Source organism: Thamnophis elegans, chromosome 16 (assembly GCF_009769535.1).
Source record: "Thamnophis elegans isolate rThaEle1 chromosome 16, rThaEle1.pri, whole genome shotgun sequence".
NCBI lineage: Eukaryota > Metazoa > Chordata > Lepidosauria > Squamata > Colubridae > Thamnophis > Thamnophis elegans.
In genome coordinates this window covers 7326296-7351366 of record NC_045556.1, presented here as the reverse complement: position 1 = coordinate 7351366, position 25071 = coordinate 7326296, and the positions used below count along the sequence as shown (strand labels likewise).

The 25071-nt window shown below is 48.1% G+C and overlaps 1 protein-coding gene across 1 annotated transcript in view; it reads right to left on the bottom strand.

The window, feature by feature from the left end:
- Positions 1 to 1294: 1294 nt before the first annotated feature.
- The window catches only part of SNX1 (sorting nexin 1), a 24664-nt gene continuing 887 nt past the window's right edge, over positions 1295 to 25071 (bottom strand). Inside the window, 18 exon segments of the mRNA XM_032233132.1 lie at positions 1295 to 1670; positions 2146 to 2217; positions 4885 to 4959; positions 5147 to 5290; positions 5888 to 6039; positions 6042 to 6092; positions 7734 to 7803; positions 7805 to 7828; positions 7986 to 8086; positions 8089 to 8098; positions 10084 to 10110; positions 10112 to 10160; positions 12514 to 12592; positions 13922 to 13972; positions 13975 to 14062; positions 18174 to 18217; positions 21616 to 21682; positions 24882 to 25013. Coding sequence (XP_032089023.1) covers positions 1620 to 1670; positions 2146 to 2217; positions 4885 to 4959; positions 5147 to 5290; positions 5888 to 6039; positions 6042 to 6092; positions 7734 to 7803; positions 7805 to 7828; positions 7986 to 8086; positions 8089 to 8098; positions 10084 to 10110; positions 10112 to 10160; positions 12514 to 12592; positions 13922 to 13972; positions 13975 to 14062; positions 18174 to 18217; positions 21616 to 21682; positions 24882 to 25013 — 1287 coding nt within the window. The 3' untranslated portion in view covers positions 1295 to 1619.

The following is a 25071-nucleotide window of genomic DNA, read 5'->3' as shown; positions in this document are numbered from 1 at the left end:
AATTCCCCAGCCAGCGTGACAGTTGTTAAGTGAGCTTCGTCCCACTTTACGACCTGGCCGCCCGGTTGTTAAATGAATCACTGCAATTCAGTTAAGTCACTCCATTGTTAAACGAATCCAGCTTCCCCACCGACTTTCCTTGCCAGGTGGTCGCAAAAGGGGATCAACCGTCGTAAGTATGAACCAGCTGCCAAGCGTCCAAGTTTCGATCGCCTGACCCTGGGGATTCTACGACAGTTGTTAAGTGTGAAAAATAGCCACGGGTCACTTTTTTCAATGCTGTTGTAACTTCGGTCCCTTAAACGGACGAGTGATAAGTCGAGGATTATCTGAAGCTCCCTCCAAGCTCCCACAATGCACACGCACCAGAGGTGGGTTCCTACCAGTTCGCACCAGTTCGGTAGAACCGGTTCGTCAAATCTACCGAACCGGTTAGAAGAAGTTCCACCAGTGGACCCGGAAAGCGGGCCACACCTACAGAAGAGGTTCCAAAAGTTTTTGAAACCCACCACTGACACACATACACATAGAGAAAGAGAAAGAAAGGAAGAAAGAAAGAAATAAACAAAGAAAAAAGAAAGAAAAAGTGAGAAAGAAAAAAAGGAAAAAGGGAGAGAAACAAAACGAAGGAGAGAGAGAGGGAGAGAGAGAAAGAAAACACATGGCCGGCAAGCCACTCCTACCAGGTCACATGGCCAGCAAGCCACTCCCACAAAGGAGGCCACACCCAGAGTAGGTTCGAAATTTTTTTGAAACCTACCACTCTCTCTCTCTCTCTCTCTCTCTCTCTCTCACACACACACACACACACACACACAGAGAAAGAGAAAGAAAGGAAGAAAGAAAGAAAAAAAGAAAAAGTGAGAGAGATGAAAGAAAAAAAAGGAAAAAGGGACAGAGAAACAAAAGAAAGGAAAGAGAAAGGAAGAAAGAAAAAAGAAAAAAGAAAGAAAAAGAGTGAGAGAGAGAGATGAAAGAAAAAAAGGAAAAAGGGACAGAGAAACAAAAGAAAGGAAAGAGAAAGGAAGAAAGAAATAAAAAAGAAAAAAAGAAAGAAAAAGAGTGAGAGAGATGAAAGAAAAAAAGGAAAAAGGGACAGAGAGACAAAAGGAAGGAAAGAGAGAGAGAGAGAGAGAAAGAAAGAAAACACCTGGCCGGCAAGCCACTCCCACCAGGTCACATGGCCAGCAAGCCACTCCCACAAAGGAGGCCACACCCACAGAGTAGGTTCAAACATTTTTTGAAACCCACCACTGACACGCACATACAAAGAGACACACAAAAGAGACACTGCCCTGATTTTAAGTTTTATTTCACTTGCTGTGGTTGCGCCACCAAAGTCCGAAAACCGTGCGCCCTTTCCTGCGCCTGCGCTGCCCTACTCCTGGGCTTGCAAGCGGGAAGCGAGTCTCTCTTTGCAATAGGAAAATATATATATGTGTGTGTGTTTGTGTGTTTGTGTTTATATATATTTATATATGAATCTAAATGGCAAAAATAATACCAATAGTAATATACAGTTAGAAGAGTTACTAGCTGGGGAAACGGCTCCTTGGTCGAAGGAGAGCTCTGTGGAGGTATTAAGTCATCAAGGCAGTCCAGTTGAACTTGAAGGCGACTTAGGAGATGGCCTTCGCTTCCGGAAGGAAGGCGTCCCAGTATTTCACCAGCTTTGGGGGGAGAAAGAAAAAGGGGGACGGTCAGAGAGCCATTCCCCAGCTGCTCACCGGAAAGATTCCTGGGATCCCCCCTTCCCTCATTGATCACCAGCCTCCTGGCAATCCATGGAAGTGGTGAAGGCACCGGGCTGAAAATAGGAGACGGTGAGTTCTAGTCCAACCTCGGGCGTGAAAGCTGGCTGGGGGACTTTGGGCCAGTCGCCAGGAGACGGTGAGTTCTAGTCCCACCTTAGCCAGGAAAGCCAGTTTGGGTGGGCCAAACACCAGGAGACAGTGAGTTCTAGTTCTGTCTTAGACATGAAACCTGGCTGGGGGACTTTCTAATGTTCACCTAACTGTGTACCATTTGCAGGGGACCGAAGGCTGCAACGTAGGAGGTGCCGTATTTATTTATAAGCCCAGCGCATGAAATCAATTCTGGGTGTGGCATGTGCCAAGGGGATGCACGGGGGCGTCTCTCTCTCACCTGCTGCTGTGAATGGAGCAACGTCTCCAGGTATTTGGTCACATGTGTCCGGAAATCTTTCGTTTTTTCTTTCTGTAAAGGAAGAAGTTGAAAAACAAAACCACAGACGCACGTTGTTATCTTCTGCGGTAGAGGATGCTGCAAACCCTTCAGAAAGGATCCAAGGAATGGGATTTGGCTTGACAATTTATTTATTTTTTTGAGTCGGCAATTAATTCCATGTCTCTCAATGCGGCTTTTTCACACTTCTGATGGGCTGCTCATGCTTTAGCCGAATGAGAAGAAAGACACCGGACAATTGCTTTCTTGGGATGAGGCTTGGCCCAGAGCAATGCTCGGGGGGGGGGGGGGGGGCTCTTTTATTAGTTCCAAACAAAGAAAAGGTGTATACGATTACATCAAAAGGCACATGATTAGCTAAGTCCAATAATAATATTGCAGCATGGCAAAAACTTCGTTTCTGGGCAGGAGAGGAGGGGTAGATGAGAGGTGGGGGGAGGGGAAGTCGGGGAAGAAGCAAGCAGCTCGCATTCCTGTGTCCGTTTGAAGTGCTTGCTAATTGATACATGCCAGATGCTAAAGGCTGGTACAGAGGAGCACGCTAATTAAAAGGAAAGCTTTACATATTACTAAAAGGGATGTTGTGCGTATCATGGTAGCATCCATCCCTGGGCCTGTGTTTTCAGGCAGCCATAACTGCCCTATACACAGCTCCTGGTAATGGATCCCAACATCTCAAGTTAAAACAATTTTTTTTACACAATGACCAGCTTACGCAATGTTCTGGAAAAGTGCAACTGAACTTTTAAGTTTCATGTAGGGCTTAAAGGTAAAGGTTCCCCTTGCACATATGTGCTAGTCGTTCCCGACTCTAGGGGGCACTGCTCATCTCCATTTCAAAGCCAAAGAACTAGCACTGTCCGAAGACGTCTCCATGGTCACGTGGCCCGCATAACTCAATGCTGAAGGCGCACGGAACGTTGTTACCTTCCCACCAAAGGGGGTTCCTATTTTTCTACTTGCATTTTAGGTGCTTTCGAACTGCCAGGTTGGCAGAAGCTGGGACAAGCTCACCCTGTTACGCGGCGCTAGGGATTCGAACCGCCGTCCTTTCTGATCAACAAGGGGGGGGGAAGGGAGGTGGGGTCTTAGGGGGGAGGGGGGATATATAGTATGTGCTAGATTTTAAAGTAACACGATTGCACTTGTACACTGTTGCTCTTTAATTCCAGTGTAAAAATAGGACAAGCTGAATATATTAATAGATAGTAGAAATACACCGAAGGGAGGAGTAGAGGGATAGAAGAAAGAGGGGTAGAGAGGGTGGGAGAGAGGATTGGAGGGAGGGTGAGAAGGAAGGGAGAAAGTGTATTGGGAGAGAGGTGTGGTAGAGGGGGAGGGGAAGTAGGGTAGAGGGGAATGATGGTGGGAAGACGGAAAGTTGGAGGGGGGGACGAAAGAAAGGGTGTATGGAGGGTCGAAGAGGTACATTGGGTTTCTATTTTGGGGGGTATTATTGACAAGAGGAATGGCTGTGTTTATTGCTTAATGTTATATGGCCCCGGTTCTGTACAGTATATGTGTGGCTGTACGAAAATAAAAATGGAAAATAAAACACATTTACATATAAGCTCAGTGTCTTAGCCACTGAGCTAATGCAGGACATGTAGGACATGGGGGATATCAAAAGTTAAAACCGTCGCTGTGACCGGCTGACCTGCATCCTTTAAATGTGAAATAAGCAGCCCCCCCCCCCCCCCCCCCGATTGATAGTTAAATGACATCTGAAGTCTCCTTCTTCTTCCTGGGACCGAGACAGCTGAGAAAGAATGGAATCCGAGGTTCCCTTAATCAGGGAAGTGAATCTTTGAGGGGGTGGCGGGTGGGGGGAGTGGGAGGCAGACATTTCCTTACGTTAGTTCTGCTTCTTTGGCCACTGTGAAACTGGAAGGGGTTTTGCTGTGCTGAAAGACTCATCCTACCTACCTCGAGAAATTAAAAGAGGTTTGCTCCTGGGGAGGAAAACTATGGCAAATCTAGACAGCATAAAATGCAGAGACATCATCACCCTGCCAATAGAAGTGCATATAGTCATGGCTATGGTTTTCCCAGTTGCAATGGATGGCTGTGAAAGTTGAACCATAAGGAAGGCTGGACGCCAAAGAATGGAGGCCTTTGAACTCTGGTGCTGGAGAAGACTCCTGCATTGAGTCCCTTGGACTGCAAGGCCATCCAACCGGTCAGTCCTAGAGGAGATCAGCCCTGACTGCTCTTTAGAAGGCCAGATCCTGAAGAGGAAACTCAAAGACTTTGGCCACCTAATGAGAAGGAAGGACTCCCTGGAGAAGAGCCTCATGCTGGGAACGATGGAGGGCAAAAGAAGAAGGGGGCAGCAGAGAATGAGGTGGCTGGATGGAGTCACAGGATCTATCTACCTACCTACTGTATCTATCTATGTATGTATGTATCTATCATCTTCTGAAACTCAAATACTTTGGCCACCTAATGAGAAGGAAAGACTCCCTGGAGAAGAGCCTCATGCTGGGAACGATGGAGGGCAGAAGAAGAAGAAGGGAATGGCAGAGAATGAGGTGGCTGGATGGAGTCACCGAAGCAGCAGGTATGAGCTTCAATGGACTCCAGAGGATGGCAGAGGACAGGAAGGCCCGGGGGAACGTTGTCCATGGGGTCGCGATGGGTCGGACACGACTTCGCCACTAATAACAACTTACCTCAAACCGTAAGGACCTCTTTCCGGAGGATGGCAGAGAGCCGTTCAAACTCCCTTTCGTACTGTGTCACGCGAGATTCCCACTGAAGAAACAAAAAATAAATAGAAATATTTTAAAAAAAACTGGTTAAACAATACAACACAGTGTTGGGTCATCAGCAGAAGCAAAATTAAGTTGGGGAGAGAGGGGAGTGTACCCTTAAAAAAAAGTTTGGTTCAAGTCTTTAAGAGAACCGCGCTGGGCATGCTCTGTAGAGGCCTCTCTCTCACCTCTGAGATCTCCTCTTTGGCTTGCTGAAGTTTGTCGGGCTTGTTGGCCCATAGAAGCCTGGCCTCAGTTTCCCGTTTCTTCTGCAGCGTGACCTGGGCATCTTGCCAACGCTGCCAAGCCTTCATTCTCTGGTCAAAGGCACCCTGGAGGGAGAGAGAAATTCATTGCTGGAAGCCTCTGATCATCCATGGGGAACTGAGCTCACACCAGTGACAAAGTCCAGGGCAAATAGCAATAGCACTTAAGAGTTTAATACTGCTTTACAGCCCTCTCTAAACGGTTTACAGAGTCAGCCTCTGGCCCCCAACAATCTGGGTCTTCATCTGACCCACCTCGGAAGGATGGGAGGCTGAGTCAACCTTCAAAAATGAATTTCACTACAGTGGCATAGCCCCCACCCACCACAATGGCTGAGGAGCTCTGGTGAAGGGGGTGAGGTTTCGAGATGCAAAAAAATGCTGTATTCAGTGTATAAGACACACCCAGATTTTCACCCAGGTTTTCACCTTCTTTTCTGAGGAAAAAAAGTACATCTTATACTCCAAAAAATATGGCACCTGCATGCAAAATGGGCTGTGTGGGGACTCCTGGGAGGGACGGGCGGGGCCAGCCAGAAGTGGGATTTGGAGCTTCTCCGAACTGCACAGAATCTTAGCTAGAGGTTCTCTCGAACCCCTGCAAAACCCCCAGCAGCCCCACCCCTGCATCCCTGCCTTCGGCGAGACCCCAGCAGCCCTTACCCTCACAGCGGCCAGGAGACGGATGTAGTCGCTCAGCAGTTCCGCCAGGAGAAAGAAGTCGCTGTTGGCCTGTTCCTGGTGCAGCTGCTCGATCTTCTCTTCCACCTCGGCCAGCTGGGAAAGGGCCCGAGACAAGGCCGTGTTGTCCTCGAGCTGCCCAGCATGGCCAGGCTCTTGGCAAACTGAGAGGTATTCAGCGACAGTTCTGGAGGGCGGAAAAAAGGGGAGCGTGAGAAGATTGGCACTTCCCTGCCAGCGACACGGAAATCCAGCAGGAAAAAAAAAGGACTCTCCAAGGACACAACATCGTGAGGAGGAGATGTAAGATGCCAGATGAGAAACGCCACCAAATCTGAACGTTGGATACCTCCAAAATCAGTCGCTGTTCATTCTCCAGCTAAGGTTGCTGGCAATTAAGAGCCGAGTTCCCCCGTCTTCCCCCGTCTTTATAAAGTAAACCCGGGATTTTATTTATCTACTAGCTTGATAACCTGGCATTGCCCAGGTATTTATTTATTATAGGGGGAAAATGTGCGGACCAAACGTGATTTCTAATGTTGGATTTTCCCCTTACTAGAGGGAGCCCCTTTGGGGAGTACTGTGAAGCCGCTACCATGTCAACTCCACTGTGCTGTACAGTAGAAGCCATTTTACGGCAGTACGGGAGAAGCCATTGAGAGGCACAACAGGCTGTATCTTAACAGAACACACACCCTGAGAGGTATTAGGGGTGTCTTACCCCCACAGAGTTTTTTCCAGAGAGTAAATCTGTGTACCAAGTTTGGTTGAAATTGCTCGAGGCATTCCAGAGTTATGCTGGAACACACACACACACACTCACACCCTTTGATATATATATGATTAATTAATTGAATTTATATAGCCACCCAACTAACATCTAAATGACACCAGTGGCAAACATTTTTTTTAAAAAAGTTTACCTTATAATAAAAAGCATTAAAAAACCCCAAAACATCCCACTCTTTATGGCAGCAACAACGTAATAAAACCAGCCATTTGATTGGCTCTGATTCCATTCAGGGTCCCAAGCCCGCTGACTAAATCACATTTTTAGGGCCTTTTAGAAAAGTAATGGGGAAGTGGGAGGAACCATATCAGAGAGAGGAATGATGGTTTATACGGTAACAGTAATAGCTCTGAAGACTTATATACCGCTTCACAGTGTTTTACAGCCCTAAGCAGTTTACAGAGTCAGCATATTTGCCCCCAACGATCTGGGTCCTCATTTTACCGACCTCAGAAAGATGGAAGGCTTTTACCGACCTCAGAAAGATGGAAGGCTCAAGGTCAACCTTGAGTCAATCAGGATCAAACTCTTAGTTGTGGGCAGAGTAGCCTCCAAGCCTTCTAACCATGAGAAGTAAGGAAGGGAGGGAGGAAGAAATAGCACTTAAGACTTATATACCCGCTTCACAGTGTTTTACAGCCCTCTCTAAGCGGTTTACAGAGTCAGCCTATTGCCCCCCAACAATCTGGTCGTCCTTTTACCGACCTCGGAAAGATGGAAGGCGAGTCAACCTGAGCCGGTCAGGATCGAACTTCTGGCAGTGAGCTGAATAACTGCAGTACCGCATATTTAACCACAGTGCCAAAGGGACCACCACCAAGAAGGCCCTTCCTTCCTTCCTGGTCACACCAGATGACAATCCCTAAATGATAGGACTCGTGACGTGACGGCTTTCGTCTTTAAGTTCGGACATTGTTAACCTGAGGGCTCAACCTGTACTCAGCTCAAGGTCCCAGATGCAAATCTTGAGTTTTTGTAAGCTGGAAGGTGACTCCCCCCCCTACAGTTATGCAACTCCCACTTCGTCTTCGGGGATACCTTTTCTGTGAGTGACGAGCATCTCGAGAACTGTGTGTAGCTTCCGCAGACGTTGCTCCTCGCATTCCACCCTCCTGGAGCTTCTCTTCAAACCACTAGAAAGGAGAGAGGGGGGGGGCAGAGAACGAACCCCCCCCCAACAGGTCATCGTAGGAAGAGAACGGGGATTCAGACAATCCCAGGCAACCCAGTTCAGGGACGCAAGATAACAGAATGGTTTCATAACATATCAAGAAAGGCCCAGCGGCTTACAATGTCCGATTCGTTCATCTTGATGGTCATTTTGCTGACTGCATCCGTCGCCCTGTTGAACATCTTCAGGAGCCCGGCTCCACTCAAGGTTTGCGTGCCAAAGCACGTGGCAGCTGAAAAGAAGTCGGGAAGGAAAATCAACCAGTGTGCGTATATAGTAAATTACTGTATTTTTCAGCATATAAGGCACGCGATTTTGAAGAGACAAATTTTTCAAAAAAGCTTTTTGCACTCTGCACACCTCCCCAAAACCGCGTTCACAAAAGCGCGGTCGACGAAATCGCGTATGTGACGTCATCACAACGCGACGAAAAAGATCGAAAAATTGAAATAAAATTAAATTACAGCAAGACGATTCACATAAAGGTAAGCGTTAGGTTAAGGGTTAGGGTTAGGTTTAGAGCGTTAGTGTTACGTTTAGCGTTAGGTTAAGGGTTAGCGTTAGGTTTTTCGTTAGGTTAAGGGTTAGGTTAAGGGTTAGGTTTAGGGTTAGGTTAGGGTTAGGTTTGGGGGTTAGGGTAAGGTTTTCGCTTTATTTTTACATTTTTCGATCTTTTTTGTCTCGCTGTGATGACGTCACATACGCGCTTTCGTTGACCGCGATTTTGTCATCCGCGGTTTTGTGGTAGAACCCCCAAAACGGCCTGTTCTTTTGTCAAAAAAAGAGGCATGCATAGCTTTTATAGAGAGCTCCTGGGGCTCGGGCGCAAAAATGAGCGAGAATGTGAGCCCGTTTTTCGCTCATTTTTGCCCTCCCCAACCCCCAGGAGTACTCAGTAAAACTGCTAAAGGGTTGTTGTTATGGGGAAAGAGGAGGAGGAAGGAGTAGTAGATATTTAAGTTATAGGTGGGAGGGAGAAAAAGGCCAGGTTTTCTCATGCCAGCCCTTCTCAAGCAACCTCTCTCTGTAAAGCAGAGAATTTGAACTGTGGGTCTGGGCAGGAGAGGAGCCGTTCTCCCACCACCGTGTCACAATCCCCATCACCCACGGCCTAACACTTGAACGCGGTTCAGCAGAAAGGAACGAAGCAGAACCGGCTGAATCAGCAGAGGCCGTCCGACAGTCCTTGATCCAGCCGACCTGCGTCACTCTTTCCTCACGGCTGGCTTGTTCTGAAAGCCGCTGACATGGCTTTCCACTTCACACAACCCCCTCTCTCGCCTTTCGCTGAGCCGTCTGTTCCTGAAAACAGGGCCAGGGAGCTCAAGCGCAGCGGAAACCACAACTGCGGGCCAATTTCTCCAAGATGGACCCCATGCCAAGGTCCCCGACAACTCCCGGTCGGTGAACCGGCACCGGTCCGCAGCAGGTCAGAAACTGGGCAGCAACAAAACACCAAAGCACCCTTCTTCTAGTCCTCGGGAAAAACCAATCTCCTGTTCTGACGTAGGCTTCCAAAACCACGAAGCAGATTCCTTGTCCTGACAAAACCCCTTTTTTATGAAGCTTCTGTGAATTCCTCTCATTCGCATCCAGCAAAGCCCCGGCAAACAGTCTTTCAAGGGTGGATTTACAAGCACAGACCTTATCAGGCTTGGAGAGCTGCCAGGCCGATGCCTTACGAACGCAACGCTGGTACAAGACAATACTTGGGAAGGAATCTCTGAGAGTCACGAACAAATCTTCACACTAATTAAGCGAAGTAATTGTCTCCTGCAAACTCCACTCCCCTTTGCTCCTCGTTTATTCCCTCCTGGGAGGGGCCCTTCATCGTCCACCTGTGGCCTTAACTCCCAAGTCAACCCTGTTCTTTAACTGTTCCCTTTGTCTGGCAACTCTGCGCATGCGCACACTGGGAACAGGCTCCAGCTGTTTCATCTGCCTCACTGACGTCTGACTCTGAAGGCAGCTGATAACTGGCATACGGCCCTGGCCCCCTCTCTGCCTCCGACACGGAGCCCTCCTCAGAGCCTTCCCAGACTCCACGACCGGCCCATGTTCCTCCCCAACCTCCTCACTGTCCGAATCTGCCGCAGCTCTGCTGGTCACTGGCAGGCCCACATCATCTCCACACAGTCAGTTCCTGGTGCCCAAAAGATTAGGAGCTGCTTGCTCAGGCCATAAAAGCACAGACCCCGGTTATGGCATCAAACCCACCTCATCCTTCTCCAAGAATTCCCGGACATTCTGGGTCCTGCAGCATGGTGGGGTGGCTTATGGTCTTTTGAATGTATCTGTGGGATTGGAATGCCGAAGTTCCGTTTTAACTCCGCGAAGAATCATCCCTCCTTTAAAGAGAATTTGCAAGGCTGGCTTGTAGGCCGACACCATCCCATCCGTGATTAGAGGAGGCATGATCACGGGCACAGCCGCCAATCAATACAGGGGCAGGGATGGGGAGGATAACTAAGACACCGTAACTTTAATGGTTGGTTCACGATCAGCTCTGCCCCCTCCCTACATATCATGATTAGGTGTTGGGTCGATCATCAAACAGATCCTCTCCTCTGGGAATATTAATTCAATATAGCATTATTAAATGGAGTGGTGCAGGGGCCTAGAGGCGAAGCTCTCGCCTCGCAGTCAGGAGCCTGTGAGTTCAATCCTAGGTAGAGGCAGATATTTTCTCTCTGGGCACAATGGGGATGTATCTGAACAAAACTCCGCACTGGCAACAGGAAGGAATCCGGCCATTAAAACATTCGGCTACCTCCATTCGGTAGCCCAGACTCCACCTCACCAGGGATATGGAGTCGTGAATGACGAAGATGATAGTATTCTTATTAAATAAGAATAGGAAAGCTTATAACCAGCTTTTGTAAACCCATCATATAGAGGAAAATTTCTGGTTTCTCCCCTCCTCCCGGTGTCCATCTGGAGTGGATTTGTCATGCTCAATGTTAGATTTATTTGATATTTGGGTCATTTCTGCCCCCCCCCTTTTTGTACAACCATTTCCCCTTCTTTTGTTGCTAGCGTTGGATGTGTGTTTTTGCTTTGCATTTTATTTCTTGATAAAACAAAAACAATATAAACAAATCTTGCCCCCTCCCTGCCTTCAGGGTGGATGAATTATGAAGGGTTGTATTGGCGCACACCCAGTTCCAATTGGTGCTACAATTATGCCCCCCAACCTGCTCACTATATCATCTTCTTTTAAGCGACTCCATACTCCCTCGCGGGACGGAGTCTGGGCAACTAAATGGAGCTTAGTGTTTACTGGTCAGTTGCCCTCCCTGTCACCAATGTGGAGTTATAACTCGGCAGATATATTCTCATTGTGCCCAGACAGAGAAATATCTGCCTCTGCCTAGGATCGAACTCACAACCTCCTGACTGGGAGGCGAAAGCTCTACCCTCTAGGCCACCACATAGTCTATCTGCTCTCACTCTATGTACACCAATATTTCTCAACCTAGCAAGTTTAAGATTGAATGGATGTCAACTCCTAGAATTCCCCAGCACCTGTGTTCCCTGGGGAATTCTGGGAGTTGATGTCCACCCATCTTAACCTTGCCAAGGTTGAGAAACACACAGATACATTCTTTGGGTACGCCTCCTTGCTCTTTTGAACAAAACATGGGGTACAAAGCACCAGAACAAGATGAGGAGATTCAAGTTTGCACTGTGGAATTCACTGGATGATTCCTGGCTTGTTACAGACTAGAAAGCTAAATTGGGGGCAAGAGGCTGACTCTGTAAACTGCTTAAAGAGGGCTGTAAAGCAGGATATAAGTATTTGCTATTGCTAAATGGGGAGGAAGGAAGGGCCATGGTGGCGCAGTGGTTAGAATGCATATTGCAAGCTCACTCTGCTCACTGCCGGGAGTTCGATCCTGACCAGGTGAAGGTGACTCAGCCTTCCATCCTTCCAAGGTGAGGTAAAAGGACCCAAATGTTGGGGGGGGGGGGAATATACTGATTCTAAAATATACTGACTTGGGATGGACCGACTACCAAGGAATGCCAGAATGGACTGGAAAATCCATAGACATTTTGGGTAGAGGAAATGGCGAAAGCCATTTATGGTGGCTTGAAAACAGGATGGCTGTTGTGGAACTGAGCTATCCTTAAGGGAGGTGTTCTGCCTCCATCGAAACTGGAATTATGAAAGAAAAATAGGAAGAACTCAACTGGGGTTCCCCTTCTCACTTCCGTATTTGGAGGAGATTAGAAGAGGAAATTCACCCGGATGGAATTTGCTCAGACAAGAGTTCTCCTGGAGTCCATTCCAGACAAAACATCAGATTTCAGGAACCCGTAGGCCAGGTTCAGAGAATAATTTCCATTGACTGCTCCCGGGAACAGCCCTACGGAACGCATCCTCCCGAAGAATTTTGGAAGGACGCATTCTCCTGCGATTCACTCCCCGACGGGTGAAACGCCAGTGACGTCCTTCACAGGTTGATATCCCTGAAGGCCATCACAGGAAATATCTGGGGGCGTTTGAGATGCGTTGGATCAAGCAAGTTGTGTGAGCCCAGGAGAGTTCTTCCTAACATGGCAAATTTCCCTACCCAGAGTAACAAACCAACTGCACCAACTTGTGGTTGCAACACCCGCCAACGAGGGACGCAAACTCCCAACCTTTCTAAGGCAGCTCTTCGTTTCTCTAAGAATTCTGTGGAGGAAGAGTCTTCTTTTCCAACTTTGACTTTGGTCATCCCTGGGACAAGAGGAAAAAAAAGAAAAGAAAAACAAGGACCAGAGTTAGCTGCATGGCATATACCAGGCGTTTAATTTAGATCAGTGGTCTCCAACCTTGGCAACTTTAAAACTTGTGGACCTTCAACTTTAGCTAGCCGAGGAAACTCTGGGAGTTGAAGTCCACAAGCCTTAAAGCAGAGCTGGCCGAGGAACTCTGGGAGTTGAAGTCCACAAGCCTTAAAGCAGAGCTGGGCTGAGGAACTCTGGGAGTTGAAGTCCACAAGCCTTAAAGCAGAGCTGGCTGAGGAACTCTGGGAGTTGAAGTCCACAAGCCTTAAAGCAGAGCTGGGAGGAACTCTGGGAGTTGAAGTCCACAAGCCTTAAAGCAGAGCTGGCTGAGGAACTCTGGGAGTTGAAGTCCACAAGCCTTAAAGCAAAGCTGGCGAGGAACTCTGGGAGTTGAAGTCCATAAGCCTTAAAGCAAGCTGGCTGAGGAACTCTGGGATTGAAGTCCACAAGCCTTAAAGCAGAGCTGGCCGAGGAACTCTGGGAGTTGAAGTCCACAAGCCTTAAAGCAGAGCTGGCTGAGGAACTCTGGGAGTTGAAGTCCACAAGCCTTAAAGCAGAGCTGGCCGAGGAACTCTGGGAGTTGAAGTCCACAAGCCTTAAAGCAGAGCTGGCCGAGGAACTCTGGGAGTTGAAGTCCACAAGCCTTAAAGCAGAGCTGGCTGAGGAACTCTGGGAGTTGAAGTCCACAAACCTTAAAGTTGCCAAGGTTGGAGAGCCCTGATTTAGACATCGCCTTTCAGAGTTTCCCTCCAGACAGATGAGTTTCCAAGGCCCACAGGTCTCATCTCAGCACTAGTAATCCCCAAGTTACTCCGGTATTCAGTAACATGTGAAGCTAGGCCACTATACAGGTGGTCCTTGACCTACGACCATAACTGAGCCCTCGTTTCCATTGTTAAGCAAGGCAGTTGCTAAGTTTGCCCGCTTTATGACCTTTCTTGCCACAGTTGTTAAGTGAGCCCCCTGCAGTCGTTAAGTTAGTAAAACCCGGAGCGCGAGTGAATCTGGCTTCAACATTGACTGTTTCTCAGTAGGTCGCAAAACGGGATCCCGTGACCCAATGGGACGCTGAAACCGTCATAAATGTGAGTCAGTTGCCAAGCGCCTGAAGTTTTGACCTGTGGCCATTGCGGACACTGTATGGAAAACAGACCTAAGACATTTTTTTCAATGTCTTTGCAGCTTCGAACCGTCGCTCAACGAAGGGTTATTAAGACAAGATCTACTTGCTAGGTTTGAACTCGGGAGAGGCAATTAAACTGGTTGCTGGCATTCTCACCGATTAAACTCTTCTCAGGGGGAGGGGGAACAATGACCCCGTGCTGGGCGGTTTTTCCAGAAGCTTCTCGTACAGGCCCAGGAAGTCACTGAATCGTCTCTTCACGGAGAACTGCTGGTTCCTGAACATTGGCAGAGTAGTCTGGGAGACAAAGGAAGAATCCGGTTAGTCAAACAGGAAGCTTGATAGCGATAGCCCTGGGACTTGTATCCCGCTTCACAGTGCTTTTAAAGCCCTCTCTAAGCAGTTTACAGAGTCAGCCTCTTGCCCCTGACAATCTGGGTCCTCATTTGACCCACCCTGGAAGGATGGGAGGCTGAGTCAACCTTGAGCCGCTGAGGATTGAACCTCTGGCTGGCAGAGTTAGCCTGCAATACTGCATTCTAACCACAAGGAAGGAAGGAAGGAAGGAAGGAATAGCATCTAGACTTATATACCATTTCACAGTGCTTCACAGCCCTCTCTAAGCGGTTTACAGAGTTAGCCTATTTCCCCCCAACAATCCGAGTCCTCATTTTACCTTCCTCGGAACGATGGAAGGCTGAGTCAACCTTGAGCTGGTCAGGATCGAACTCCCGGCAGTGGGCAGAGTGAGCTTGCAATACTGCATTCTAATCCCTGTGCCACCACGGCTCTTCCTTCCTTCCCTCCCTCCCTCCCTCCCTGATTTATAATGTCAGCCTCTTGTCCCCAACAATCTTGGTCCTCATTTTACCCCCCCCTCCCCAGGAGGATGGAAGGCTGAGTCAACCGTGAGCCGGTCAGAATTGAACCTCTGGTTGTGGGCAGTTAGCCTGCAATACTGCATTCTAACCACTAGGAAGGGAGGAAGATAGGTAGCAATAGCACTTAGACTTATATACCACTTAGCAGTGCTTTACAGCCCCCTCTAAGCGGTTTTACAGCAGTCCTCTTTCCCCAGCCCAGCATATTTGACACCAGCAATCCTCATTTTACTCAACTCAGAAGGATGGAAGGTTGAGTTAACCTTCAGCTGGTCAGGATCGAAACTCCTGGCAATGGGCAGAGTGAGCTTACAATACTGTATTCTAACCACTGCGCCACCATGACCTTCCTTCCTTCCTTCCTTCCTCCTTCCTTCCTTCCTTCTTTCCCATTTAGCAATAGCAAATACTTATATACTGCTTTACAGCCCTCTCTAAGCGGTTTACAGAGCATCTTGCTACCCCAACAATCTGCAACTCAGCTATTGACAAGCAATGCATGATGATATTGCTGTCCCTGTTTTTTATTCTCTCTCTCTCTCTCTCTCTCAAGGTAGCAAGCCCCTAATCCTCCTGCCTCTTTCCCCCTTCCAGAACCCCGTGGAGTAGACTCGCTGGAGAGAGAGGACTGGCTCGAAGTATAACTTGATGCATTTAATTTTTTTTTAAAAAAAAAGAAGAGAGAGGGAAAACGATGCTAGTGGAGGAAGTTTCTGCATCCCGAAGAGACCAAACGCCACCAGGATAAAGAGGCTCTTGTGTAGCCAAGCACCGTGTGGCTCCCCTTTCGGCAAGCTTGCCAATTCATATCGTGGGATAAGTGGTTTTTTTTGGGACAGTCTCCTCTCCGTTTCAAAAGTAGCTGGCCGTGAAGCGCGGAAAAGGATTTTGACGCAACTGGCCGAGAGGACACGCTGACCCAGTTATGAGGATATTTGGAAGGTGCACAAGGGGGGTGTTTTTTTTGCCAGCTGGCAAAAGGCAACAAATCGGAAACCGAAGCTATCCACCACGCTGCCAAGAACGGCAGGTCAACCAAAGGAAGGCGTAATTGAGGGACAGCTGGGGTCAGTTGGAAGGACTGGAATCAGATGCGCCGGGGAACTTTTGAAATGTGGATGGGAAAGGTTTGGTCCCTCCCAGACCTGAGCCAACTGCTTCTTGTTAAACTCGCCCCACCTGCCTATCTCTCTCTCTCTCCTCCCCATCTCTGCATTTTTGGCATCAAAATAGGTAGGCTGAAGCCACCTATTCTACAGGGAATTTTTTTTTTATTTCCCCAGAGCTGCAAACTCTCCTTGTCTGGCATTTAGGAGCTAGTGGGAAAATAAAAGAATTAAAACAAAGCCTCCCAACCTTAAAAAAGGAAAGAAAGAAAGAAACAGGGTGTTTCTGGCCCTTTTGTCTACATTCCCTCCAAATAATGTGTCCTGGAAGCCTTTCATCTCAGAGGCTTTCCAAAGTCGCCATTCAAATGGGAGGAGGGGGAGGAGAGAGGAGGAGGAGAAGGAATAAGGAGGAGGAGGAGAGGAATGGAGATGGGAGGAGGAGGAGGAAGGAGGAAGGGAGAAGAGAGGAGGAGGGAGAGAAGGAAGGAGGAGGAGGAAAAGAGAAATGGAGATGAGAGGAGGAGGAGGAAGAAGGAAGGGAGGAGAGAGGAGGAGGGAGAGAAGAGAAGGAAGGAGGAGGAGGAGAAGAGGGAGAAGAGAGGAGGAGGAGGAAGAAGGAGAGGAGAGAAGAGGAGGAGAAGGAATAAGGAGGGGGAGAAGAGGAATGGAGATGAGGAGGAAGAAGGAAGGAAAAGAGAAATGGAGATGAGAGGAGGAGGAAGGAAGGAAGGAAAAGAGAAAGGGAGATGAGAGGAGGAGGAGGAGAGAAGGAGGAGAGGAGAGAGGAGGAGGGAGAGAAGAGAAGGAAGGAGGAGGAGGAGAAGAGGGAGAAGAGAGGAGGAGGAGGAAGAAGGAAGGAGAGAAGAGGAGAGAAGAGAAGGAGGAGGAGGAGAAGAGAAATGGAGATGAGAGGAGGAGGAGGAAGAAGGAAGGGAGGAGAGAGGAGGAGGAGGGGAGAAGAGAAGGAAGGAGAAGAGGGAGAAGAGAGGAGGAGGAGGAGGAAGGAAGGAGAGAAGAGGAGGAGAAGGAATAAGGAGGAGGAGGAGAGGAATGGAGATGAGAGGAGGAGGAAGAAGAAGGAAGGGAGGAGAGAGGAGGAGGGAGAGAAGAGAAGGAAGGGAGGAGGAGGAGAAGAGGAAGGGAGAAAAGAGGAGGAGAAGGGAGGAGAGAGGAGGAGAGAAGGAAGGAGGAGGAGAAAAAGAGGAAGGAAGGGAGGAGGAGGGAGGGAGGAGAGAGGAGGAGGAGAAGGAAGGAGGAGGAGGAAGAGAAGGAGGACTATAGGATCCTTGGTGCTCTCAAAGCTCGGTTGTTTTCGTGCAGATGTTTCGTTACCCTTCAAGGAAACATTATCTGTGCCAGAAGGGAGTGGGGTTTGTGGCAAGGAGGAGGGAGAGAGAGAGAGAGGGAAGAGGAGGAGGAAACGAACAGATGAGGTTATTGTTCCAACTGTTCCTCCACACCATCCCTGGGGTGGCTTTGCTAAGAGATGATCAGAAACCACCTGCGGCTTTGGAGAACCTGCTTGAGCCCTTTCAAAAGGGGGAAAAAAAAAAAGACGAAGAGTTCCTGCTTTGAACACCACCAAGTCCTGGAGACAAAAGCCTCACACACAGAGCTTCCCACGCAGAGAGACCAGGAAATGACTGGAAAGCTGAACCCCAGCTTGGAGCCTTTTGGACAGGTGGCGCACGAAGAAGTTCATTTAGAAAAACAAGTTGCCTGGCAGAGTTTAAACGCCTGGTGCCACCGTGAGGCCATCAAAATTGGTTTTTAAAGAGAGACAGGAGTTCAGATGGAGAATTATCCTGCAAGAACTGGCTGGAAATTGAAGGTGCGAGAGACACCCTGGATTTTCTCACCAACCTCTCTACTCACATTCCCCTTCTCCAACCTCGGACTCCCACGATTCCTTGGATCATTTGAAGTCTCGGAGGTTCACACATTATCCATCAGACCATCTCCTGCATTTTCTCCACCTCGTGCAATTCTAAAGTAGCCACTGACTCTTAGAGAGGGCTGTAAAGCACTGTAAAGTGGTATATAAGTCTATTGCTAAATGCTATTGCTAACTTTGGAAGAACAAAAAAGAAATCTAAATTCAAAGGGGAAAACGGGCATAAAATAATTACTCAGCCTACAAGACAAAAAGCAAGAAAAAAAAAACCAACTTTCCTCCATTTCATCAAGCATGTCATTAAAAAAAAAAAATTCCTCATCCTTAAAATAATGTTTCCCCGACAGTGGGGATTCCTAGGAGCGTCGATTTCAACTCCCAGGATTCTCATCGATGGGGATGCTGGCGGTGGAATTCTGGGAGTTGAAGGCCACACTCCTTGAAATTCCCAAGATTAGAAAACTCTTTTAAGTGGGCCTGATGCCTTGGCAGCAACGGGGAAGAAGAAATAAGAGCTGGCGTACCTGGGTGGACACTTTGTAAGCGACGTAGGCATTCATTCCGTCTCCTGCAGGAACAAAAAAGAGGAAAATTGAGACTCTGATAGCTTCAGCAAGCTGTAAATAACCAGGACAATTAGTAATTTGGGGTTAACGTACTTCCTCTATGGGCATCGTGTCAGCACAGAGGAATCCATTGTCAAGGACAATCCGCCGATCTTTTCCGCTAACAACCTGGGACTTCTAAAACGCTTCAACTTACCCTATTTTTTGGACTATAAGATGCACCAGAGTATAAGATGCACCAGAGTATAAAACGAACCATGATTTTGAAGAGATAAATTTAAAAAAAAGTTTTTGCACTCTGCAGGCCTCCCAAACCCTCTGCACACCTCGGTTTTTTTTTTGCAAAAAAAAGGGAGGGGGAATGCAGAGGCTTTGGGAGGCTTGTAGAGTGTTCCTGGGGTCTGGGGGGTCCATTTTTTGCTTGGTTTTGCCCTTCCTAGCCCTCAGGAGCACTTTGCAAGCCTCCCAAACCCTCTGCACGTCCATTTTTGCAAAGGGGACGGGGTTCCAGTAGGCCAAAAATGCTGCATTCAGTGTATAAGACGCACCCAGATTTTGACCCTCTTTTTTGAGGCAAAAAGGTGAGAGTTACACTCTGAAAAATACGGCAAATATGGGTTTCCGGCGCTCCAGCATGCATGAGGATTAGGTGCCGTGCACGAGCATGCGAACCAGCCAGCTGGTCTTCGGTTCCTGGCACTCTAGCACATGCGCATGTTCCAGTTGGGGCATTCAGTACCCAAAAAGTTTGCCATCACTGGAGTAGAGTCCCCCCAGAGGTAGGTTCTACCAGTTGCACCTATTCGGTAGAACCGGTTCGTCAAATCTACGAACCGGTTAGAAGAGGTTCCACCAGTGGACCCGGAAAGCAGGCCACACCTACAGAAGAGGTTCCAAACTTTTTTGAAACCCACCACTGGTCCTTGGATATGATTATTCTACACTATCATGCTCCTATTTATAAAACTCAGTGCCTCTGTGAAAGGTAAGGATGACTACTGCGTTTGTGGTGCAATCAGAACATTGCGTGTGTTGAAGTTGTTTTAACGCAAACCAAAGATGCCTTTAAAAAACAAGTTTACATCCTATTCTTATGCATGCCAGTGCTGTGTGTGAGGTAATTTAAGGTGGTTCTGACAAGTGTCGTCGGCATCTTCATATCCGGTCACATGGGTGGCAAGCCACACCCATCCGGTCATATGGGGGCAAGCCACTCCCACAAAGGAGGCCACACCCACAGAGTAGGTTCGAACAATTTTTGAAACCCACCACTGAGTTCCCCCCCCCTCCATTCTTTCCCAGGGTAAAAAACCATCTTATTTAGACGCCAAACCTCGCTTCCTTTCAAAACAGGAGCATTCTCTAATGCCGAATTCTCCCTCTATCAATCTTCCACCATGGCCAACCGAGCAAGGGCAACTCATTCCTTGCTTCAGCAGACATTATTAAAAATATATATATATAAATAAAACAAAAGCGGCTCCGAACTTCGAGCGACTGGTGGATCGATCCAGAGCTTCAGTGAAACGGAGATCATACCGAGCCACCCCGAGCTCCGCTTCCTACAAATATCAGCCTGGTGCAACAATTAAGGGCTTGTGGCATTCCTGTGGTGGAGGGAGACTTTGCACATCTGCCCCCTGCTGAACAATGAAGTGGCTGTTTAGACAACTAAAGCAGCTGAAGGAAAGAAGAAAAAAAATAATAAAACACACACACACACACACACACACACAGAGCATGCAGAAAGAGGAAGGGGGTTGAGAGCTGGCCAAGCAATCCCTTTGGAGCAGATGGATTTCGTTCGAGACAGCCACAAGCCTAAAGCAGAGAGGAGCATATTCCCCAAGCCCTGAGTTTCCCTGACATAACCCTGCTATCCACAGATACCTGTTTATGCAGATACCTGTTTATGCAGCTGCCCCGCAAGTTGCACCGAGTGCAATCAGGTTTTGCAGCTTCTGCCTCTTCAAGGACAATATACAGAGAGTGTTCTGACCTAGGCTTCCCCAAAGAGCACGAGGCAGAGTCCGGGTCCCAACAAAACCCCTTTACTGAACGAATGTGAATTCCCCACATTCAGCAAAAGCCTGGTAGACAGTCTTTCAAAGGAGTATTTATGACTACAGACCTTATCTAGCTTGGAAAGCTGCCATGTAAATATTGTCCAAATGAGCAAGGAAAGGCCGGGCACAGAGTCTCTGAGATTCACGGACAGATCTTCACACTCCAGAAACAAGCGAATGAACGAATTGTTTCCTGCAAAAGCCCACTTCCCTTTTGCTCCTCTTTTATGTCCTATGGGAGGGGGTCAATCAACTTCCACCTGTGGCTTTACTCCGAAGTCGACCCTGATTTCTGAGTTGTTCTTTTCTTCTGGCATCTCTGCGCATGCGCACACTGGGAACAGGCTCCAGCTGTTCCTCTGCCTCACTGCTGTCTAGCAACCGTAGGCACCTGATCACTGCCAGACGGTCTCAGCTCTATCTCTGCCTCCGACGCAGAGCCTCGTCCGAGCCTTCCCCAGCCTCCAGGATTGGCCCATGCTCCTCCCCAACCTCCTCCCTGTCCAACTCTGCTGCCAGCTCTATAAGGTCCTTCCACTCTGTTAATCCGTTATGTACTTACCGACAAAGAAATAAAGGGGGACTAGTACAGATCTGTTCCAAACTATTTAGCTCTCATCAGCTAGCCGTACCCTTTCTGGGATTCAAATACGGGCTACTACATATATTAGATAGATGTATTAACCTCTAAGCCACAGGCTCTCCTCGCTTTGTTGGCTATACCAGGGGAGAGATTAAGTGGGAGCATACGGCTTCCTTTTTACCTTTCAACCCCAATCCAGGGACCTTCGCAGGCAGTTGCTTTCGTGACAAACTATTTTTTGTGTGTGAATTTATATTTATCAACAAAGAAACAAAGGGAGACTATTTTGCTCTCATCAGCTAGCCATAACTTTCTGGGATTCGAACCTGGGCTACTTACATATTAGGTATTAACCTCTAAGCCAAAGGCTATCCTCACTTTGTCAGCTATACCAGGGGAGAGATTAAGTGTTTTTTTCTGGTGGGACCAGTCTATCAGGGCAATTTGGTCTACCCAAATATGGGACGGAGCACACAGCTTCCACTTTCAGCCCCAACCCAGGAGCCTTCTCAGGCAGTCGCTTTCGGGACAAACTATTTTTTTGTAACCAACTGATACACTTTCTACAGTATGTAAAAAAGGAAGATTTTATGTGTTGTGTTTGTTTTGAAAATAAAAAAAAAACTTTAATTAAAAAAAGCAATGCTGAAGTCAGAAGGTGGATACAGTGAATTTAGTGAACGGCTGCACGTCCAACAGGGTTTAACCCTACACGTTCCTGTCAAACTTTTCCCGTTTCACGGGGACTCACCAATTTTCTCGGGATCACTCACTCCCACGGAAAGTTCAAATTGATCCTCTTGCTCTTCCTCTTCCAGCTAGGTAGGGAAGGAAGGAGAGATTACACGGACGTCGGAAACTTTTCTTGGGCCTTAAGGTAGGTGCGAAGCAGAGGAAATCAGGGGCCAAGGCGGCTCAAATGAATACAGGCATATGGCATGGTAACGCTCTCCGCAAGAATCTCAACTACTAACGGTTCAAAGCAGATAGGCGGGAGATAAAGAGTCAACACAATTCAAGATGGACTGGACTTAGATCTCTGGCGGGCATCAAGGGACTTGAGACTCCCAAGTGGAATTCTCGCCTGAACTACTGCAACGCTCTCTACATGGGGCTGCCCTTGAAGAGCACCCGGAGGCTTCAGCTGGTCCAGAATGCGGCCGCATGGGTTATCATGGGGGTACCTAGGTGCTCCCATGTTACGCCCCTTTTAGGTGGCCTGCACTGATTGCTGCTTGTTTTCCGGTGCGATTCAAGTACTAATTATGACCTTTAAAGCGCTCCATGGCTTAGGCCCAGGGTACCTGCGAGACCACCTACTGCCACCGGTAGCCTCCGTCCAGTGCGATCCACAGAGTTGGCCTCTCAGGGTGCGTCGGCCAGACAGTGTCGGCCAGTGACCCCCAGGGGGAGAGCCTTCTCTGGGGGAGCGCCATCCCTCTGGAAAGAGCTGCCCCGGAGCTTCGCATAATCCTTCTGACACGCCCTAAAAAGTTGGTTTTTCCAGCAAGCGGCCTGGCCTGAACAGAATAAAATGATTAAGTTAATTGTTAATTTTAATCTAATTTTAAAATGTTTGTTAATATTAATTGGGTTTGTTTTTGGATACTCTTATCTAATTTCCTTTTTAACTTTTGTAATATGTGTTTTTTAATGTTGTACGCCGCCCTGAGTTCTTTGGGAGAAGGGCGGCAGATAAATCCAATAAACAAACAAGCAATTCTTATTAGAAATAAAATATAACAGAGAAAACTATTGGTATGAAAATATAAAGTTGGGATGGCTGAAATGCCGCCCGAGAACCCATCAGAGAAAGTAAATGAGCAGGAGCAACAACGGAAGGGAGGAAGGATGAGGAGGGGGAAGGAAGAAAGGAAGGGTAAAGCAGGGGGAGTAAGCGAGGGGAATTAAAGAGTAGGAGAGAGGGTAAGAAGGGGGAGAAGAGAGGAGGAGGAGGGAAGAGAGGGGAAGAAGAAAAGAGGAAGGGAGGAGGATAGAAGACGGAGAAGAACGAGGCATGGGGGACGGAGGCAAGAAAGTGACCCAAATTGTATTCTATATTTGTAAGAAAATAATGATAAATATTAAGGATGATCAATGTTAAATAGCAATTATAAGAATGTATATTTGTGAATGAATTTGAGAGAAGGAAGGCAGGTGGAGACCATGTCAGAGAGCTCAGCTCTCTCAGCTTTCTTTTCACTGTCCTTTGGGAAGCATCTTGAGAGACCGCCTGCTGTCAATCCTCCAATAGACCGATCAGATCCCACAGATTAGGCCTCCTCCGAATTCCACCCGCCGGCCAGTGTCGACTGGCGACTACCCGGAGGAGAGCCTTCTCTGTGGCTGCTCCGACCCTCTGGAACGAGCTCCTGTGGAGATTCGAACCCTCACCATCCTCCAGGCCTTCCGCAAAGCCCTTAAAACCTGGCTGTTCCGACAGGCCTGGGGCTAAAGAGCTTTTGCCCCCCTTCTCGAATGGTATGGTTGTTGTGCGTTTTTTAAATTTTGTATTGTTATGTCTTGTCTTTTTTATCCCCGTCTGTACCTCCTTCCTGATTGAATTGTGAGCCGCCCTGAGTCCCTTCGGGGGGGGGGGGGGGAAGGGCGGCATATAAATGTAATCAATCAATCAATCAATCAATCATCTTAGCTGCTGGCTCTTTAAAAAAAAAAGCATTTGTAGTGCTTTGTGTGAGTGTTACATTCACACTGGTTTTCCTAGCAATTATATCCTGAAAGCTAGAAGATAAACAGAGCTGCAAAGCAATAAATAATATTTCACCTTTGCTCGGACCGGAGCTTATATAGCAAGCTCCAGGGGCAAAAGTCAATAATTGGAATGGGGGGGGACGGAGGGGGACAAGAGTCTGCTCTACGGCCAAAAGTTCAGGGTTTCTTTAACAGTCGTGCTAGAAGGTGGGAAAGATATGAAGCCCTGAACACTGTGGAACAGCCAATGTCCTCAACCTGCCTTTCTTCCCATTGAGAGAGCATCGGCCCCTTCCTCTAGGAATAAAAGGAAGGGAGATAACCAGAGGTGGTATTCGGCCGGTTTGGACTGCTTCGTCCGAACTGGTAGTGGAAACTAGCAATAGCAGTTAGACTTATATACCGCTTCATAGGGCTTTTCAGCCCTCTCTAAGCGGTTTACAGAGTCAGCATATCGCCCCACAGTCTGGGTCCTCATTTCACCCACCTCGGAAGGATGGAAGGCTGAGTCAACCCTGAGCCGGTGAGATTTGAACAGCCGAACTGCTGAACTGCAGTCAGCTGAAGTAGCCTGCAGTGCTGCATTTAACCACTGCGCCACCTCGGCTCCTGCAGGTAGGCCCTATGCCGTCCGTTTAGGCACGTTTTGAAGCCAAAACTCATGCACGGAGGTTCTGAGTGCATGTGCCCAGGAGGTGTGTGTGCTCACATTTGCGAACGGTAGGGAGGGGGGCTCAGCGGTTAAGACGCTGAGCATGTCGATCAGAAAGGTGGGGCAGTTCGGCGGTTTGAATCTCTAGCGCCAGCTTCTGCCAACCGAGCAGTTCGAAAGCACGTAAAAAGTGCAAGTAGAAAAATAGGAACCACCTTTGGTGGGAAGGTAACAGTGTTCAGTGTGCCTTTTAGCGTTTAGTCATATCGGCCACATGACCACGGAGGCGTCTTCGGGCAGCGCTGGCTCTTCGGCTTTGAAACGGAGATGAGCACCTCCCCTAGAGTCAGGAATGACTAGCACATATGTGCAAAGGGAACCTTTACCTTTAGGGAAGGTAAGTGAATACCCTCTAGTGACAACCAATAAATCTAGCTTTATTATTTTAGGGAGAGAAGAGACTTTTATTGCTGGGACTGGGACTTCCCGGAGGACAGGGCTGGTATGGAGAAGGACCTGCCGGCCTCATTGTTGTGCCACGCGCTGGGAATGAAAGGAGACGGAGGGGGGCTCCTTCCCTATTACACAAGACACAGCTGAACATACAAGTAGCTACACCGAGTAGATAATTAGCCAAACACACAAGTGCCTACCTCCTCTTCGGTTTGGACTGCGGTTAGAAGAGGAAGGAGTTGGTTTTCCAGAGAGGGGACAGGGCTGAGCATGGCGTTGTCTCCTTCTTTGGATTGTTTGGGGTTTATCCAGGGACAATTCGACAGTGGCATCTGTAAAAGGACAAATTGATTTAAACAAAAAACAAGCCATTGATGAAATTCCCTCTCT